Source organism: Salvelinus namaycush, chromosome 7, assembly GCF_016432855.1.
Source record: "Salvelinus namaycush isolate Seneca chromosome 7, SaNama_1.0, whole genome shotgun sequence".
NCBI lineage: Eukaryota > Metazoa > Chordata > Actinopteri > Salmoniformes > Salmonidae > Salvelinus > Salvelinus namaycush.
The window spans coordinates 47,248,626-47,268,938 of record NC_052313.1 but is presented as its reverse complement, the minus strand read 5'-3'; the positions used below and the strand labels follow the sequence as shown (position 1 = coordinate 47,268,938).

At 43.1% G+C, this 20,313-nt stretch overlaps 1 protein-coding gene across 1 annotated transcript in view; it reads left to right on the top strand.

Moving 5' to 3' along the window:
• LOC120050754 (potassium voltage-gated channel subfamily H member 7-like) overlaps window positions 1–19,643 on the top strand; it is a 97,759-nt gene extending 78,116 nt beyond the window's left edge. The window contains exons 12-16 of the mRNA XM_038997312.1: window positions 10,117–10,536; window positions 11,579–11,617; window positions 14,447–14,612; window positions 17,138–17,336; window positions 18,215–19,643. Of these exons, the coding sequence (XP_038853240.1) occupies window positions 10,117–10,536; window positions 11,579–11,617; window positions 14,447–14,612; window positions 17,138–17,336; window positions 18,215–18,493 (1,103 nt within the window). The 3' untranslated portion in view covers window positions 18,494–19,643. The remainder of the gene's footprint in view (window positions 1–10,116; window positions 10,537–11,578; window positions 11,618–14,446; window positions 14,613–17,137; window positions 17,337–18,214) is intronic.
• The last annotated feature ends 670 nt before the right edge of the window (window positions 19,644–20,313 follow it).

Sequence of the window (20,313 nt, the reverse complement as noted above, 5' to 3'; positions counted from 1 at the left end):
GACATTCACACTACCTCCATGTTGTCCTATAGTCAGCCCTATAGAACTTCACACTACCTCCATGTTTGTCCTATATCAGCCCTATAGACATTCACACTACCTCCCTGTTGTTCCTATAATCAGCCCTATAGACATTCACACTACCTCCCTGTTGTCCTATAGTCAGCCCTATAGACATTCACACTACCTCCATGTTGTCCTATAGTCAGCCATATAGACATTCACACTACCTCCATGTTGTCCTATAGTCAGGCCCTATAGACATTCACACTACCTCCATGTTGTCCTATAATCAGCCCTATGACATTCACACTGACCTCCATGTTGTCCTATAATCAGCCCTATAGACATGCACACTACCATCCATGTTGTCCTATAGATCAGCCCTATAGGACATTCACACTACCTCCATGTTGTCCTATTATCAGCCCTATAGACATTCACACTACCTCCATGTTGTCATATAATCAGCCCTATAGACATTCACACTAACCTCCATGTTGTCCCTATAATCAGCCCTTAGAACATTCACACTACCTCCATGTTGTCCTATAATCAGCCCTATAGACATTCACACTACCTCCATGTTGTCCTATAATCAGGCCCTATAGACATTCACACTACCTCCATGTTGTCCTATAATCAGCCCTATAACATTCACACTACCCTCCATGTTGTCCTATAATCAGCCCTATAGACATTCACACTACCTCCCTGTTGTCCTATAAATCAGCCCTATAGACATTCACACTACCTCCCTGTTGTCCTATTAAGTCACCCTATAGACATTCACACTACTCCATGTTAGTCCTATAGTCAGCACTATAGAACATTCACACTAGCCTCCATTTGTCATATAATCAGCCCTTAGACATTCACACTACCTCCCATGTTGTCCTATAATCAGCCCTATAGACATTCACACTACCTCCCTGTTGTCCTATAGATCAGCCCTATAGACATTCACACTACCTCCATGTTGTCCTATAATCAGCCCTATAGACATTCACACTACCTCCATGTTGTCATATAATCAGCCCTATAGACATTCACACTACCTCCCTGTTGTCCTATAATCAGCCCTATAGACATTCACACTACCTCCCTGTTGTCCTATAATCAGCCCTATAGACATTCACACTACCTCCATGTTGTCCTATAATCAGCCCTATAGACATTCACACTACCTCCCTGTTGTCATATAATCAGCCCTATAGACATTCACACTACCTCCACGTTGTCATATAGTCAGCCCTATAGACATTCACACTACCTCCATGTTGTCCTATAATCAGCCCTATAGACATTCACACTACCTCCCTGTTGTCATATAATCAGCCCTATAGACATTCACACTACCTCCACGTTGTCATATAGTCAGCCCTATAGACATTCACACTACCTCCCTGTTGTCCTATAATCAGCCCTATAGAAATTCACACTACCTCCCTGTTGTCATATAGTCAGCCCTATAGACATTCACACTACCTCCATGTTGTCCTATAATCAGCCCTATAGACATTCACACTACCTCCATGTTGTCCTATAATCAGCCCTATAGACATTCACACTACCTCCATATTGTCCTATAATCAGCCCTATAGACATTCACACTACCTCCATGTTGTCCTATAGTCAGCCCTATAGACATTCACACTACCTCCATGTTGTCCTATAATCAGCCCTATAGACATTCACACTACCTCCATGTTGTCCTATAGTCAGCCCTATAGACATTCACACTACCTCCATGTTGTCATATAGTCAGCCCTATAGACATTCACACTACCTCCATGTTGTCATATAATCAGCCCTATAGACATTCACACTACCTCCATGTTGTCCTATAGTCAGCCCTATAGACATTCACACTACCTCCATGTTGTCCTATAGTCAGCCCTATAGACATTCACACTACCTCCATGTTGTCATATAGTCAGCCCTATAGACATTCACACTACCTCCATGTTGTCCTATAATCAGCCCTATAGACATTCACACTACCTCCATGTTGTCCTATAGTCAGCCCTATAGACATTCCCACTACCTCCATGTTGTCCTATAGTCAGCCCTATAGACATTCCCACTACCTCCATGTTGTCCTATAATCAGCCCTATAGACATTCCCACTACCTCCATGTTGTCCTATAGTCAGCCCTAGTAGACATTCCACTACCTCCATGTTGTCCTATAATCAGGTCCCTATAGACATTCCCACTACCTCCATGTTGTCCTATAATCAGCCCTATAGACATTCACACTGCCTCCATGTTGTCCTATAGTCAGCCCTATAGACATTCACACTACCTCCATGTTGTCCTATAATCAGCCCTATAGACATTCATACTACCTCCATGTTGTCCTATAATCAGCCCTATAGAGATTCACACTACCTCCATGTTGTCCTATAGTCAGCCCTATAGACATTCACACTACCTCCATGTTGTCATATAGTCAGCCCTATAGACATTCACACATAACCTCCATGTTGTCATATAGTCAGCCCTATAGACATTCACACTACCTCCATGTTGTCCTATAGTCAGCCACTATAGGACATTCACACTACATCCATGTTGTCCTATAGTCAGCACTATAGACATCACACTACCTCCATGTTGTCCTATAATCCACTATAGCATTCACACTACCTCCATGTTGTCCTACCCTAATTCACACTACCTCCCTGTTGTCATATAATCAGCCCTATAAACATTCACACTACCTCCATGTTGTCCTATAATCAGCCCTATAGACATTCACACTACCTCCCTGTTGTCCTATAATCAGCCCTATAGACATTCACACTACCTCCCTGTTGTCCTATAATCAGCCCTATAGACATTCACACTGCCTCCCTGTTGTCCTATAATCAGCCATATAGACATTCACACTACCTCCCTGTTGTCCTATAATCATCCCTATAGACATTCACACTACCTCCCTGTTGTCCTATAATCAGCCCTATAGACATTCACACTGCCTCCCTGTTGTTCTATAGTCAGCACTATAGACATTCACACTACCTCCCTGTTGTCCTATAGTCAGCACTATAGAAATTCACACTGCCTCCATGTTGTCCTATAATCAGCCCTATAGACATTCACACTACCTCCCTGTTGTCCTATAATCAGCCCTATAAACATTCACACTACCTCCCTGTTGTCATATAATCAGCCCTATAGACATTCACACTACCTCCATGTTGTCCTATAATCAGCCCTATAGACATTCACACTGCCTCCATGTTGTCCTATAATCAGCCCTATAGACATTCACACTACCTCCATGTTGTCCTATAATCAGCCCTATAGACATTCACACTACCTCCATGTTGTCCTATAGTCAGCCCTATAGACATTCACACTGCCTCCATGTTGTCCTATAGTCAGCACTATAGACATTCACACTGCCTCCCTGTTGTCCTATAGTCAGCCCTATAGACATTCCCACTACCTCCATGTTGTCCTATAATCAGCCCTATAGACATTCACACTACCTCCATGTTGTCCTATAGTCAGCCCTATAGACATTCACACTACCTCCATGTTGTCCTATAATCAGCCCTATAGACATTCACACTACCTCCATGTTGTCCTATAATCAGCCCTATAGACATTCACACTGCCTCCATGTTGTCCTATAGTCAGCCCTATAGACATTCACACTACCTCCCTGTTGTCCTATAATCAGCCCTATAGAGATTCACACCTTCTCCATGTTGTCCTATAGTCAGCCCTATAGACATTCACACTACCTCCATGTTGTCCTATAATCAGCCCTATAGACATTCACACTACCTCCATGTTGTCCTATAGTCAGCCCTATAGACATTCACACTACCTCCATGTTGTCCTATAGTCAGCCCTATAGACATTCACACTACCTCCATGTTGTCCTATAGTCAGCCCTATAGACATTCACACTACCTCCCTGTTGTCCTATAATCAGCCCTATAGACATTCACACTACCTCCATGTTGTCCTATAATCAGCCCTATAGACATTCACACTACCTCCATGTTGTCCTATAGTCAGCCCTATAGACATTCACACTACCTCCATGTTGTCCTATAATCAGCCCTATAGACATTCACACTACCTCCATGTTGTCCTATAATCAGCCCTATAGACATTCACACTACCTCCATGTTGTCCTATAGTCAGACCTATAGACATTCACACTACCTCCATGTTGTCATATAGTCAGCCCTATAAACATTCACACTACCTCCCTGTTGTCATATAATCAGCCCTATAAACATTCACACTACCTCCATGTTGTCCTATAATCAGCCCTATAGACATTCACACTACCTCCCTGTTGTCCTATAATCAGCCCTATAAACATTCACACTACCTCCATGTTGTCCTATAATCAGCCCTATAGACATTCACACTACCTCCCTGTTGTCCTATAATCAGCCCTATAGACATTCACACTACCTCCCTGTTGTCCTATAATCAGCCCTATAAACATTCACACTACCTCCATGTTGTCCTATAATCAGCCCTATAGACATTCACACTACCTCCCTGTTGTCATATAATCAGCCCTATAAACATTCACACTACCTCCATGTTGTCATATAGTCAGCCCTATAGACATTCACACTACCTCCCTGTTGTCATATAATCAGCCCTATAAACATTCACACTACCTCCATGTTGTCCTATAATCAGCCCTATAGACATTCACACTACCTCCCTGTTGTCCTATAATCAGCCCTATAGACATTCACACTACCTCCCTGTTGTCCTATAATCAGCCCTATAGACATTCACACTGCCTCCCTGTTGTCCTATAATCAGCCATATAGACATTCACACTACCTCCATGTTGTCCTATAGTCAGCCCTATAGACATTCACACTACCTCCATGTTGTCCTATAATCAGCCCTATAGACATTCACACTGCCTCCCTGTTGTCCTATAATCAGCCCTATAGACATTCACACTACCTCCCTGTTGTCCTATAGTCAGCCCTATAGACATTCACACTACCTCCATGTTGTCCTATAGTCAGCGCTATAGACATTCACACTACCTCCATGTTGTCCTATAATCAGCCCTATAGACATTCACACTACCTCCATGTTGTCCTATAATCAGCCCTATAGACATTCACACTACCTCCATGTTGTCCTATAATCAGCCCTATAGACATTCACACTACCTCCATGTTGTCCTATAGTCAGCCCTATAGACATTCACACTACCTCCATGTTGTCCTATAATCAGCCCTATAGACATTCACACTACCTCCATGTTGTCCTATAATCAGCCCTATAAACATTCACACTACCTCCATGTTGTCCTATAATCAGCCCTATAGACATTCACACTACCTCCATGTTGTCCTATAGTCAGCCCTATAGACATTCACACTACCTCCATGTTGTCCTATAATCAGCCCTATAGACATTCACACTACCTCCATGTTGTCCTATAATCAGCCCTATAGACATTCACACTACCTCCATGTTGTCCTATAGTCAGCCCTATAGACATTCACACTACCTCCATGTTGTCATATAGTCAGCCCTATAAACATTCACACTACCTCCCTGTTGTCATATAATCAGCCCTATAAACATTCACACTACCTCCATGTTGTCCTATAATCAGCCCTATAGACATTCACACTACCTCCCTGTTGTCCTATAATCAGCCCTATAAACATTCACACTACCTCCATGTTGTCCTATAATCAGCCCTATAGACATTCACACTACCTCCCTGTTGTCCTATAATCAGCCCTATAGACATTCACACTACCTCCCTGTTGTCCTATAATCAGCCCTATAAACATTCACACTACCTCCATGTTGTCCTATAATCAGCCCTATAGACATTCACACTACCTCCCTGTTGTCATATAATCAGCCCTATAAACATTCACACTACCTCCATGTTGTCATATAGTCAGCCCTATAGACATTCACACTACCTCCCTGTTGTCATATAATCAGCCCTATAAACATTCACACTACCTCCATGTTGTCCTATAATCAGCCCTATAGACATTCACACTACCTCCCTGTTGTCCTATAATCAGCCCTATAGACATTCACACTACCTCCCTGTTGTCCTATAATCAGCCCTATAGACATTCACACTGCCTCCCTGTTGTCCTATAATCAGCCATATAGACATTCACACTACCTCCATGTTGTCCTATAGTCAGCCCTATAGACATTCACACTACCTCCATGTTGTCCTATAATCAGCCCTATAGACATTCACACTGCCTCCCTGTTGTCCTATAATCAGCCCTATAGACATTCACACTGCCTCCCTGTTGTCCTATAGTCAGCACTATAGACATTCACACTACCTCCCTGTTGTCCTATAGTCAGCACTATAGAAATTCACACTGCCTCCATGTTGTCCTATAATCAGCCCTATAGACATTCACACTACCTCCCTGTTGTCCTATAATCAGCCCTATAAACATTCACACTACCTCCCTGTTGTCATATAATCAGCCCTATAGACATTCACACTACCTCCATGTTGTCCTATAATCAGCCCTATAGACATTCACACTACCTCCCTGTTGTCCTATAGTCAGCCCTATAGACATTCACACTACCTCCCTGTTGTCCTATAGTCAGCCCTATAGACATTCACACTACCTCCATGTTGTCCTATAGTCAGCACTATAAACATTCACACTACCTCCATGTTGTCCTATAATCAGCCCAATAGACATTCACACTACCTCCCTGTTGTTCTATAATCAGCCCTATAGACATTCACACTACCTCCATGTTGTCCTATAATCAGCCCTATAGACATTCACACTACCTCCCTGTTGTTCTATAATCAGCCCTATAGACATTCACACTACCTCCATGTTGTCATATAGTCAGCCCTATAGACATTCACACTACCTCCATGTTGTCCTATAGTCAGCCCTATAGACATTCACACTACCTCCATGTTGTCCTATAATCAGCCCTATAGACATTCACACTACCTCCATGTTGTCCTATAGTCAGCCCTATAAACATTCACACTACCTCCCTGTTGTCCTATAATCAGCCCTATAGACATTCACACTACCTCCATGTTGTCCTATAATCAGCCCTATAGACATTCACACTACCTCCATGTTGTCCTATAATCAGCCCTATAGAGATTCACACTACCTCCATGTTGTCCTATAGTCAGCCCTATAGACATTCACACTACCTCCATGTTGTCCTATAATCAGCCCTATAGACATTCACACTACCTCCATATTGTCCTATAATCAGCCCTATAGACATTCACACTACCTCCCTGTTGTCCTATAGTCAGCCCTATAGACATTCACACTGCCTCCATGTTGTCCTATAATCAGCCCTATAGACATTCACACTACCTCCCTGTTGTCCTATAGTCAGCCCTATAGACATTCACACTACCTCCATGTTGTCCTATAATCAGCCCTATAGACATTCACACTGCCTCCATATTGTCCTATAATCAGCCCTATAGACATTCACACTACCTCCCTGTTGTCCTATAGTCAGCCCTATAGACATTCACACTACCTCCATATTGTCCTATAATCAGCCCTATAGACATTCACACTACCTCCATGTTGTCATATAGTCAGCCCTATAGACATTTACACTACCTCCCTGTTGTCATATAGTCAGCCCTATAGACATTCACACTACCTCCATGTTGTCATATAGTCAGCCCTATAGACATTCACACTACCTCCATATTGTCCTATAATCAGCCCTATAGACATTCACACTACCTCCATGTTGTCATATAGTCAGCCCTATAGACATTCACACTACCTCCATGTTGTCATATAGTCAGCCCTATAGACATTCACACTACCTCCATGTTGTCCTATAATCAGCCCTATAGACATTCACACTACCTCCATGTTGTCCTATAAGGAGGTGGCAGAAGGACAGGTATAACCTTAACAGTGCATTTGGAAATTATTCAGACGCCTTCACTTTTTCTGCATGTTGTTACATTACAACCTTAGTCTAAAATGGATTAAATCGTTTTTTTACATCATCAATCTACAAAATACACCATAATGACATGTTTGCTAATGTTTTTAAAATACAAAAACTGAAACATGTCCCGTGTTGTCCCTCTCTGGCCTCTAGGCCACCAGGCTGCTTACTATTGCGCACACCTGTCACATGCATCAGCGCCTAATGACAATCACCTGAACTCCATCACCTCCTTGATTACCTGCCCTATTTATGTCACTCCCTTTGGTTCCTTCCCCAGGCGTTATTGTTCCTTGTTTCTGTGCGTTGTTTGTGTTTCTTGTTTTGTATTATGTTTCATTTATTGATTAAATAATTCACTCCCTGAACTTGCTCCCCACTCCCAGCGCACAAGTTACAAAACATCACATTTACATAAGTATTCAGACCCTTTACTCAGTACTTTGTTGAAACACCTTTGGCAGCGATTACAGCCTCGAGTCGTCTTGTGTATTACGCTACATGCTTGCACACCTGTATTTGGGGAGTTTCTCCCATTCTTCTCTGCAGATCCTCTCAAGCTCTGTCAGGTTGGATGGGGAGCATTACTGCACAGCTATTTTCGTGTCTTTCCAGAAATGTTTGATCGGGTGCAAGTCCGGGTAACTCAAGGACATTCAAAGCCTTGTCTCGAACCCACTCCTGCATCGTCTTGGCTGTGTGCTTAGGTTTGTTGTCCTGTTGGAAGTTGAACCTACGCCCCAGTCTGAGGTTCTGAGCGCTCTGGACCAGGTTTTCGTCAAGGATCTCTGTACTTTGCTCCATTAATATTTCCCTCGATCCTGACTAGTGTCCCAGTCCCTGCCACTGAAAAACATCCCCAAAATATGATATTGCCACCACCATGCTTCCACGTAGGGATGGTATTGGCCAGGTGCTGAGCGGAGCATGGTTTCCTCCAGACGTGACGCTTGGCATTCAGGCCAAAGAGTTCAATCTTGGTTTCATCAGGCCCGAGAATCTTGTTTCTCATTGTTAGAGTCCTTTAGATGCCTTTTGGCAAAGTGGGCTATCATCTGCTTTTTACTGAGGAGTGGCTTCCATCTGGCCACTCTACCATAAAGCCCTTATTGGTGGAGTTCTGCAGAGATGGTTGTCCTTCTGGAAGGTTCTCCCATCTCCACAGAGGAACTCTGGAGCTCTGTCAGAGTGACCATCGGGTTCTTGATCACTTCCCTGACTAAGGCCCTTCACCCCCGATTGCTCAGTTCGGCCGGGCAGCCAGCTCTAGGAAGAGTCTTGGTGGTTCCAAACTTCTTCCATATTAAGAATGATGGAGGCCACTGTGTTCTTGGGCACCTTCAATGCTGCAGAAATGTTTTGGTACCCTTCCCCAGATCTGTGCCTGGACACAATCCTGTCTCGGAGCTCTGCGGACAATTCCTTCAACCTCATGGCTTGGTTTTTGCTCTGACATGCACTGTCAACTGTGGGACCTTATATAGACAGGTGTGTGCCTTTCCAAATCATGTCCAATCAATTGAATTTACCACAGGTGGACTCCAATCAAGATGTAGAAATATCTCAAGGATGATCAATGGAAACAGGATGCAACTGAGCTCAATTTCAAGTCTAATAGCAAAGGGTTTGAATATTTATATAAATAAGGTATCTGTTTTTTATATTTAATACATTTGCTAAAATTTCTAAAAACCTGTTTTTGCTTTGTCATTACGGAGTATTGTGGTAGATTAATGTGATTTAAAATATATATATTTTAGAATAAGGCTGTAACATAACAAAATGTGGAAAAAGTGAAGGGGTTTAAAGGCTTTCTAAATGCGCTGTTAGATGACCTCAAAAGACAGCTGAGCTGCATTATGGGGAAATACACCAGGTGATTTAGCTGTTTGTGGGTCAAGGCATTTGTGTGTCATTGCATAGAGTGTCATTATGTGGATGTTATATTTCACCATGTTTATCAAACCTTTATCTTTCTTTCTCTTCCTCTCTCCCTTCCATCTCTCTCTCCCCCTTTATCTCTTGCCTACCTCCCTCTCCCTTTCATCTCTCTACCTCCCTCTCTCCTCCCTCTCTCTATCTTCCTCCCACATTCTCCCCTCTCTCTCTCCCCCCCTCTCTCCTCATTCTCTCTCTCTTCCAGGGAAGAATGACATCTTTGGGGAGATGATCCACCTGTACGCCAAGCCGGGGAAGGCCAACGCGGACGTGCGGGCGCTCAGCTACTGTGACCTGCACACCATCCACAGGGAGGAGATCCTGGAGGTGCTTGACATGTACCCTGAGTTCGCCGACTACTTCCTCAGCAATCTGGAGCTGACCTTTAACCTCCGAGACGAGAGCGGCAAGGTAAATACAGACGGACGGACAGACAGAAACAGATGGATGAATGAGGACGGATGGACCATGCGATCGTTAGGCAGTACAGATGCAATTGTAAGGGGTGTATTTTCTTGTACGCAGCCTCAGAATGCAGAGTCAGTCTACCCCTACCCCAGTGATTCTGATGGGGATGACATCAAATGCAGAAGAAGGCTCACTAACAAGAGGAAATCTTCCGCAGGTGAGTTGAGGTGGTTTTTACGGCTACTCTTTTTCAAAGCAGTTCATTTCAACTGAGCCAGCCTGTTTTATACAACATCATGCATTTTAGTTATTTAGGAGACACTCTTATCCAGAGTGACTTAAAGGAGAAATTATGGTTAAATAGGGTTACGGGTAAGTGCCTTGCTCAAGGGCACATTGAGAAGAAAATAAGAAAAAAACACCTTGTTGGCTCTGGGATTCGAACCAGCGACCTTTCAGGTACTGGCCCAACACTTACCGCTAGCATACCTGCTTTCATGGAAGTGTCTCCAAGTTTGAGAAGACTGTATTCCTACACAGGGAATAGTTTTAATATGGCTTCTAAGGGCTCTGTAAGTTGGGAGGCATTGTTGCAACACACCACTCAACAGTTTGGTATCCATTCAAACTAATTAAATTGGTCACCATGGTTACGGTTTTTCAGAATACAGTTCCATCTCCTAAAATAAACCCCTCTCCCACCATGTCATGTTGACCTGTACTGTAGATTGTCCAAATGTGTTTTTGTCTAATTCAGACAGATTATACCACATTAAAAGTATGGCAATTGATGTTATACATTTTAAGCCATATCATATCCTTCAAAGCATGCCGTTGGATGTTATCTCTCCTGTCCTCTCCTGCTTTCTATTTTCCTTCACATTTACTGACAGTTTCCCTCTCTGCTCACCTTCCCTCTGCTTCTGTAAAGGCAAAGTTGCAAGCACACAATGAAATGTATGAAGTATTTTTACGGCAGCAAGGCTCTGAGGCAGCAGCAGATCTGGTGGGGACCGTTTAGAGCGCGACACCTTCCTATTGTTTGATCTGCCGAGCTGCTGCCTCCCAGAGGAGCTGTCTGTAACAAAGAACCCAGTGTTCCTCCAACACACGCTCATGCACGCACACACACACACAGACACGCATGGATGCCCCCACGCACGCACACACACACACATAAGATCCTACACACACATGCATGCATACCCACACGCACGCACAGACACATCCACCCTGATTGCCCTCCTCCTTCCCCACAGGGACCCAGATCAAAGAGACGTCGGTGTTCTGCGATGGTGGTGAGCTCTACCCCTCCTCCCAGGCTGTAGCCACCGTGGTGGAGGAGAGGAGAGACTCAGAGGAGAGGGAAGAGGAAGAAGAGGAGGAGGGAGGGGTGGGGGAGGAGCATAGGCCTCTGTGCTCGGGGGGGCAGGGTTACCCCTTGGTGAGGGACCACACCTTGGGATTTAGGCCGGGGGACGTTGTTCCGGACGCGTCGGGAGGAGGAGACAATGTGGAGAGGAACCAGTCTTATAAAGGTACAGTTAGAAGCCTCTAAAGATCCCTACAACAATGCGTTTAATGACTAGGCCATTTTGGCTGGACCAAAAGCTGACACACCAATTCAAATGAGCTCCATATGCATTAAAAGATCAAAATAACAATGTATGGGTAGCACAGCACGGAAGCCAGAGGGCACAAAACAACCAATGGTCACACGACAAGACATGTCCTTTCAAGCCATTTTCTACAGAATATTGAGTAACTGTACTGTAATTAATTTGGGAAAAAGGAAATTACCCTGGGCCACTGGAGCAGGATGTCACACATATTAAAAATCCAAACAAGGATTAGGGCTCATCGCCACGGCAACTACCATTATAAAATGATTATTTATATCCGACAACCAACCAGGGTCATTGGTCTGGAAATGCAGGGTTTCGAACAAACTCTGTTAGATGTTTTCATTTACTGTGTATATGCTGTTATTCAGTGGTAGAAAATGCACCAATGCTAATATTAAAGCAGAGTGCCTCGACGGACACAGTATCTATTGTTGTACTGTTCTAGCACAGTGTTAAGGCATCATCTAAAACCAAGCAAAACAGGAGGTAAACGAGCTATGAAAATAGAATAAAGTGCCTGGGGCCAGGAGTATTCCCTGGTTAGGAAACATGGTCAGGAAAACCTCAGGCCCTACATGGTAAATCCTAGCACTGATCCCAAACCATTTTTTTACAGTGAGTAAGAAGACAGAAGGACTGGTGAGGCTGGCTTCTTACAGGCCATAGGTTAATTTAAGACCTGGCACTCTTACATGTTTGTTGGATAATCCTCTGTTTTATCCCTTGCCAATTTGCCAGCAGATGCCAGCTCAGTATCTTGTTGATGCCTGATTGGCATTAGAGATGGCATGACCTATGGTGACCAGCTTGTGAAAGAGATCATGAGCTTAGCTTGTTTGTTTATGCTTTGTTTATCAGCCCTACACACCTACGACACACACAGATACACACACACACACACACACACACACACACACACACACACACACACACACACACACACACACACACACACACACACACACACACACACACACACACACACACACACACACAGCCTCGTTCTCTCTACTCCCCCAAACACGACTTTCACAAATAATTATCCCTAACATAACTACTTTCATTGTAAAATCCTCAACTACTTTTCTAACATGTTAACATCAATGATGTGGTAAAAAATATTCAAACTGCCTCGACATGCCGGTAGCCACTGTACCAATAGGCTAAATTAAATGACACGTTTCCATTCGCGTCTCCAGAGTATTGCGCTCCGCAATGAACATTCCTGTCGGCATGTGGTGATTTGAGAGTAATATGCTGTAATTCAGTTCTTAAGCGGATGACGATGATTCCTGGTTTGAGTAGGAGGCAGGCGGTGTGGCCCGCTGGATATTGATTCCTGTAATCACCCCAGCATGGAGGCAATATAAATGGTGGCTTCTGTTCTTGACGTCTTTCATTACTGTAAAAGCTATCTTCCAAGCATGATCAACTCAATCACTGAGTCTAGTGCAGTGCTTCGGTCGTCACTAGTTACCACAGCCACAAATTCATAAACCCCCGCCTATTTCTACAATTTCTCTACTTAAAATCTGATGTTAAACCTAACCTTAACCCTAACCACACTGCTCAAACAAATGCCTAACCCTAACCTTAAATTAAGACCAAAAAGCACATTTTTGTTTTCATTAATTGTTACGACATAGCCCATGTTGACATTGTGGCTGAGGTTTCTAGTGGCAACCCAGTGTTTCTCTAGCCTTGCACTGGGTTAAGGTTAGAGTACATATTTGTTCTAGGCCAGCAGTAACACAGCTACATATCTAGACGTTGGTTAGTTGAATTGGTTGTTTTACTGCTGGGCTACAACAAACATATGCAACCTTTTGGGGTACCCAGGGACTGGAATTTGAACCAACAAAGGTGCAGGTTTTACTTCTAGCCCTGCACTAACACACCTGATTTAAGAATCAAGGGCTGGATGATTGCGGTATTTATTTCTATATCAGGCTTGCTAGTGCTGGGCTAGAACCAAACGGTACACCCCTGTGGGTCCACAGTACTAGGACTGAAGAACATTGTTGGCATTATAGCGATATAACACTGTGGCAGGCATCTGTCAGGTGTGTTCTATTTCTATCGACACCCACTCAGTAGCAGTAAAAGACTAGACCAACTTTTTTGTGCCTGAGGGAGAAATGATTCTGGACACAGTGCTGCCATTACAGTTTCTAACAGCCAGGGAATAATGTGAGTGAGAGACTGACTGATGCTATAACTGCTGGTTATATAGTGGGGCCAAATGTGGCCATTGATCAATAAAATGGTAGCCTTTGACAGGACTGGTGTGGATGAGGGACCGCTATCTAGTCAGTGTTAGTGGATAGTGCTCTGTACCTTCTCAAAACACTACGGTTATCAGACAATATTGTTGCCAAAGGCCTGTGAATCATTCTTAACTTAAAGGATTCAATGTTCTGTGGGAAATGATTGGTGCTGAGATTCAGTTGTTTCATAGGTTGATAATGGCACATAAATGTGTTTTTGCATGTGTGTGTCTAGACCTGCGTGGGGAGGAGTGGGGGTGCGTGCGGCCCAGAGAGGTCCTGGAGGAGTCGGCCCAGGCCCAGGACTCCCGAAGTGGGGTCGTAGAGGAGGACAGTGAGCCGGACATCACCTACGGAGAGGTGGAGCAACGTCTGGACCTGCTGCAAGAGCACCTAAACAGGTGAGTGGAAGGGGCGAGGGGAAATTCTGATAGTAAATCGCCATAAAAAAAGCACAACTTTAACCAAGCCGTTCTGGTGGCAAACAGACTACACCAGTGGTCACCAACCTTTTCTGAGTCAAGATCACTTTCTGAGTCAAAATGCATGCTGAGATCTACCGCTCTGATTTTTTATTAACATGACTTAAAAAATGTAAGCCTATGCAACAATAACCAATTAAAAACAGTACTGTAGCAATGAAGCTGTGCAGTAAGCTATATGATCAATACATTATCACCACAGACTGGCTTTGCTTGAATTTACCTGCCAATGCATTGTTGTTCTGGACATTTAAAAATATATATATTTCCAAATTTGAGGTAGGCTATATGATCACACCGGTAATAGATCCATTGTTGTATTACTTGTGAGGCACAGCTGAGTGAGCATACATTTAAATAATTTGCTTTTTATTTTACTGGGCTGATGGTGCCTGCATTTGATGGTCAGTCTCTCCCTTTCCTCCACTGACACTGACCAAAAAGGGACACAGTCTTCCAGCTGATGGTGAAACTCGAGTCGCACCACATTATTACTGCCTCATGCACAAATTCATGTTGTTACTCCTATGAACAGAGAAAGTGAAATATTCCTCGATATTAAAAAAGACCCCCTTGATAAAAGACCCAAGCCGTTAATAATAACAACAACGCAAGCCTGTAGATATACTTTCCTACTCCTTCATTACTGCTGCACTGCTTGTTGTAGCGCTGAGTGGAAATAGGAAGAACGCGCATTTTATGGCTTATAAAAGTCTTGAATACAAAGTGTTGACAGTGCTGAGTAAGAACTTATTAAACATGAACTCACTCATACAAACAGCAGCTCTTTGCTATATTCGTTGACAGTCTCTCTCTAGTCATGGTTTTAAACGTTTTGAAATCTCACTGTATCAATTTTTCCGTAGCTTTCTTTCATGCCTGCTAAATTACTGCAGACTCGGTCATCTGAGCAATCTGATTGGCCAGCGGTATTCCTATAGTGCACTTGATTTCCTCTCCAGGCCCACCGGGAAGGCAGAGTTTATATCTTCAGACACATGAAATGGCAACAGTTTGCCTTCCCAGCGCGCAGGGCAGCTGAATTGGCTGCACCTACCACCAACAGCCAGAGACTAATAAAAACAAATTGGAACACAAGGCTTTATCGTTGTTGTTTTTTTACAGAAATGTGGCGATCGACCGGTTGGTGACCACTGGACTACACCATCTTCAAATAACCCCAGCCCATCTATCACTACATCCCACTGCACTATAGACTAGATACACAGCAAGGTTTTTCCAGTACAACATCCATCAGAATACAACTGGGTTTACCGTACGCATCCACAGTCCACTGAATCATTGCTTGTAAAGTAAGGCTAACTATATAACACAGAGAGTTGACTTCTGCATACGTTCTGCATGGAAGGGATTCAGCTGCTACAGACAGCATCGCCTATTTGTAGCTGACGCCCGTGCGACGCAATCGCAACACAGACAGTAGACGCCACCGTAAAGTTTGGAGGGGAGGGTTGGGAGGTGGTGCGGGGCAACAGCAGACTGGGGGAGGGGTCACTTCAGCCAAAAAGTGGGAGGAGGCCTCTGAGTCATTCCGACTTTCTCTTTTTATTTCTCTCTCTCTCTCTATGTGTGTGTGTGTGTGTGTGTTCCGTCTATATATAGCCTATGCTCTCTTTCACTTTTTCTCTCTCTACTGTATCTTCCCTCTCCATATCCCTTCTTCCACTGGAAGTGGCGGTTACAGACTGGCCACCTCAGGCTCTTTGCAGGCGTACGTCGCTCTCATTTCTCCTGCTTTAGGGAGGTAATGGGCAGACGCCTGGCCACTTTACAGACATGGCGGCCACACTACCCTGCCTCGTCTAGCTGGAGCACGCCTGCCAGGGGTGTTGATCGGCTCAGATTGTCTTACAGCTCAACCGCAACTGTGACAAACACCGGCTTGTTCTCTGTCCGCAGTGCTCTGAAGGCAGTATGGGTGTGTCATGTCTAGATACAGTACACACAGGTCTGTGTGTTTGTCATTGGAAATAAATAAATTAAAGTGATATTATTCAATATTGGCTTTTCAATACCTTGAAGGTGTTGTATGTAAAACTGGAGAAAAATCAAGAAATTATCATTCACAGAATAGAGAAGCACATGAAAAGAAACAGATAAAGATGTGCTATAGGACAGGGTCGCCTTAGTGTCTTCTCTGAATTGTATGGGTTGGGGCTCCCTCTAGTGTTTGCATTGAGTATTACTGACCGCGCCCTCCCAATACAACCCCAGACACATGCATAAAACAAAACCTACAGTAGCTAAAGCACATACATAGCTAATACACTGAGGACCTATTTTAAGGTGCTCAGACTTTTACATAAATCCTGCATTGACGTTATTGGCGGATTTATTTTAAAAATGTGAATGACGCTATGTGGATCGCAAGCGAGGACCCACCACTGACGCTGTCTCCCTGGCTCTCCTCACCCACCATCCAGGCTGGAGTCCCAGATGACGTCAGACATCAAGGCCATCCTCCAGCTGCTGCAGAGGCAGACCACCGTGGTTCCCCCGGCCTACAGCATCGTCACCTCCAGCCCAAAGTACCAGAGGCCTGCAATCAGGGTGCAGCCTGTTTCTGCCATCAGGATCACAGAGCCTCAACACAGCCTCAACCCTGCTTCACCACTGGCCCAGGTATACTGAACCAGCCCAGGTGAACAAATACGGTCTACACTAGCCCTCAGAGCTATATACTGTGTTATACATAATGGCTCTGTATATACTGGCTAGGCACATTACACTCCCCTGTCTATATACTGGTCTATAGGTGCATTATCACTGTCTGTTCTGTATACTGACGGATGGTTACATCCTCCCTGTGTGAGTTTTGGACACTACAGAAGTCAATATCCCTGCCTGAAGTTGTTTGTTCTCAGTTTGCTGACCAGCCTGGTCTCAGAGCAAAACATATAATATTTTACTAAAATCCGTGCCACTCCATTTAGTGTGATATGTTACTTTATGTTAAGGTACATTACATTGACTAGACATAACATAGTAAACGTAAATCCGGGACACTAAAATTAGTATGATATGTTACGTTTGGTACGGACAGTAACTGACAAAAACGAAAGGAGGGTGGTTGGTCGGGGTGGATGGCTGGGCACATAGGAAGTCTAGCAACCTGAATATTGCGTATTTAAATCTCATCACAGACAACTTTAGTATTTTAGTAACTTTGCAACTATTTACTACTTTTTAGAGACTTTGTCACTAATTAGCATAACCCTTCCCCTAATCCTATAACCTAACTCCTAACCCGAACCTAACGTAGCATATCATACTAAAGCAGGCAAACATAATATATCATACCAAACGGGTTAAATGCGAACAAGATGTAGGATACTATACGTCATACAATTCTTATTATATTGTACGACCAATATTACATTGGTCGGCCAATGTAATGTAACCTAACTTAAAGTAACATATCATACTAAATGGAGTGGCACAGATTTTTTTGAATATAATACATTTTGCTCTGAGACCAGGTTGTGCTTACTGCTTCACAGAATCCTGACATGGAGAAGCCTCTGAACAAATCCAAAGAATCCATGTCAGGCCAGGGTCCCACGGAAATGCCCCCGGAAGAGGACCTCAAGGCGGGACTGCTAGAGAAGGACACAGAGCCCAGACACACACAAAACAAAATGGACTCTCCGGAGAAACAACAACCTGGAGCTCTCTTCCCCTCCGCCAGACAAGCCTCGCTCCCCGACGCATCACCTGAACATTCAGAAATGTCAGGACTCCACAGGCCGGTATCCGACCCTGGGCTTCTGGGAAAGTAGGCCCTTTCGCCTGCGTGCGCCTCTCTTTCTCACTACGGAAAACTAGGGCTTCTCTCGAAGTTTGACTCAGGGTCTTAGAAGGAGACTGTATATGCAAAGAATACTGTCGACTTCCTTCCATCCATTCCTTTTCCAATATTTTCTGCCGATCTCTGATTCAGATGTGTTATAAAGTACATTTATATAGCGGTATTTATACTGTATATTACTACTATCTGTAATTATCTACCATGTACATATTTCAGATGTCATACTGCCAGCAACACAAAGGCACCTAACATGTTTGTTCTTCCAAGAAAAATGCATGTCTTGGAAGTGTTTTCTGTTGCATGGTCAAAACACAACCCATCTCATGCACTGCACAGTCATGGTGTGAGGTCGGCATGCTTTCAGAGTAATGAGTATCCGTTATATAGTTATTCCCAATCGATGGGGACAAAGCCACTTGAAACTCTCTTTCAAAGGCATTTTCAATCTGAAAGTAAGTGTGCAGTTTTAAACTCATCGCATTAATGACCTTATCAAACAGACACCATGTAATGTATTTGGCTAATTAACAATCTCCACGTCCGACATTATATATACAAATATTTCATCATATATTGTGCTTAAGTACCTACCGTCAACTTGTCTTTCAAAAAGTAATCTGATCAGAAGAGACAAAGAACCACTATGTAAAATACATCTTCTATTAGATTATAAATACACAGATATGCAAATGAATATGATTTAAATGGTTGGGAAAGCTCTTATACAAAGTATCCCTTACACTGCTAAAGTATTCCTGAGAGAGATTATTTGTAATCACTTTGCACCACAAGTCTCTTTCATGGGGCCATGAAAGCAATAACGATAACATTAAAACATTAATTTACACACATGAATAATATACATATTTGATTAATGACTAGAAATTAGCACGGGTACATGCCCAAAAGTCTTTAAAACTTGTACGGCATGAACTAAAACAGAAACTAAAAGACTGTACTTCAAGTTCTGTATTCTTGTTAAAAAAAAACTACATGCAAATGGACTCTACTGTATATTTGAATTTACAAAAGAGATACTTATCCACTTAATATAGCTACTTTCCTCCCTGAATCACTGAATATGTTTTACTATTGAAAATATTGTCAAAAAATAATTTAATGGGAAGTGTATGCATATTTATGAGTTTTTTGGTATTGTATTAAAAACTATTTATTACTGTAACTACACACACAAAGAGGCATGAACAGGGTGGACTAATGATTATTTTTCATATATGTAATCGATGTGCAGGATCACTTCTCTCTTGAAAGGGGCCTGCACTTAACGAAATGCATATCATTGTATAACAGGAGTTGTAAAACAACATTAACTGTTCAGATGTAGAAAACTACAATGAATAGCAACTCTCAAAATATGAATTTCTCAGATCTTTTTTGAATTGTAATAAGAGGAATCAGGCCAAATTCTATTTCATTTTCCTTACTAGTTATTGAGTAGTTACATGTAACCAATTATTTAAAGGTACAGTAGACATAGCAGTATATCATCATACAAACATCCTCGTTTCAGAAATCAACTACAACATTGTAATCTGCCACTATTGTCTATTGCCAATCATGCAAAGGAAGAGCCAATAGTAGCAGTTTGACAGATTTGATTCTGTTGTTGTCTATAAGCAGGAAGTAAACCCGCTGAGTCTACCTTTAATTAATACCTTTCATAAGTACTGTACCCCACAATCTTTAAGCTTCAACTCTTCTTTCCATGCATGTTTAGGGGCTTCCATTTATATTCCAAGAATGCAGATTTTATTACTGTTTCTAACCAAG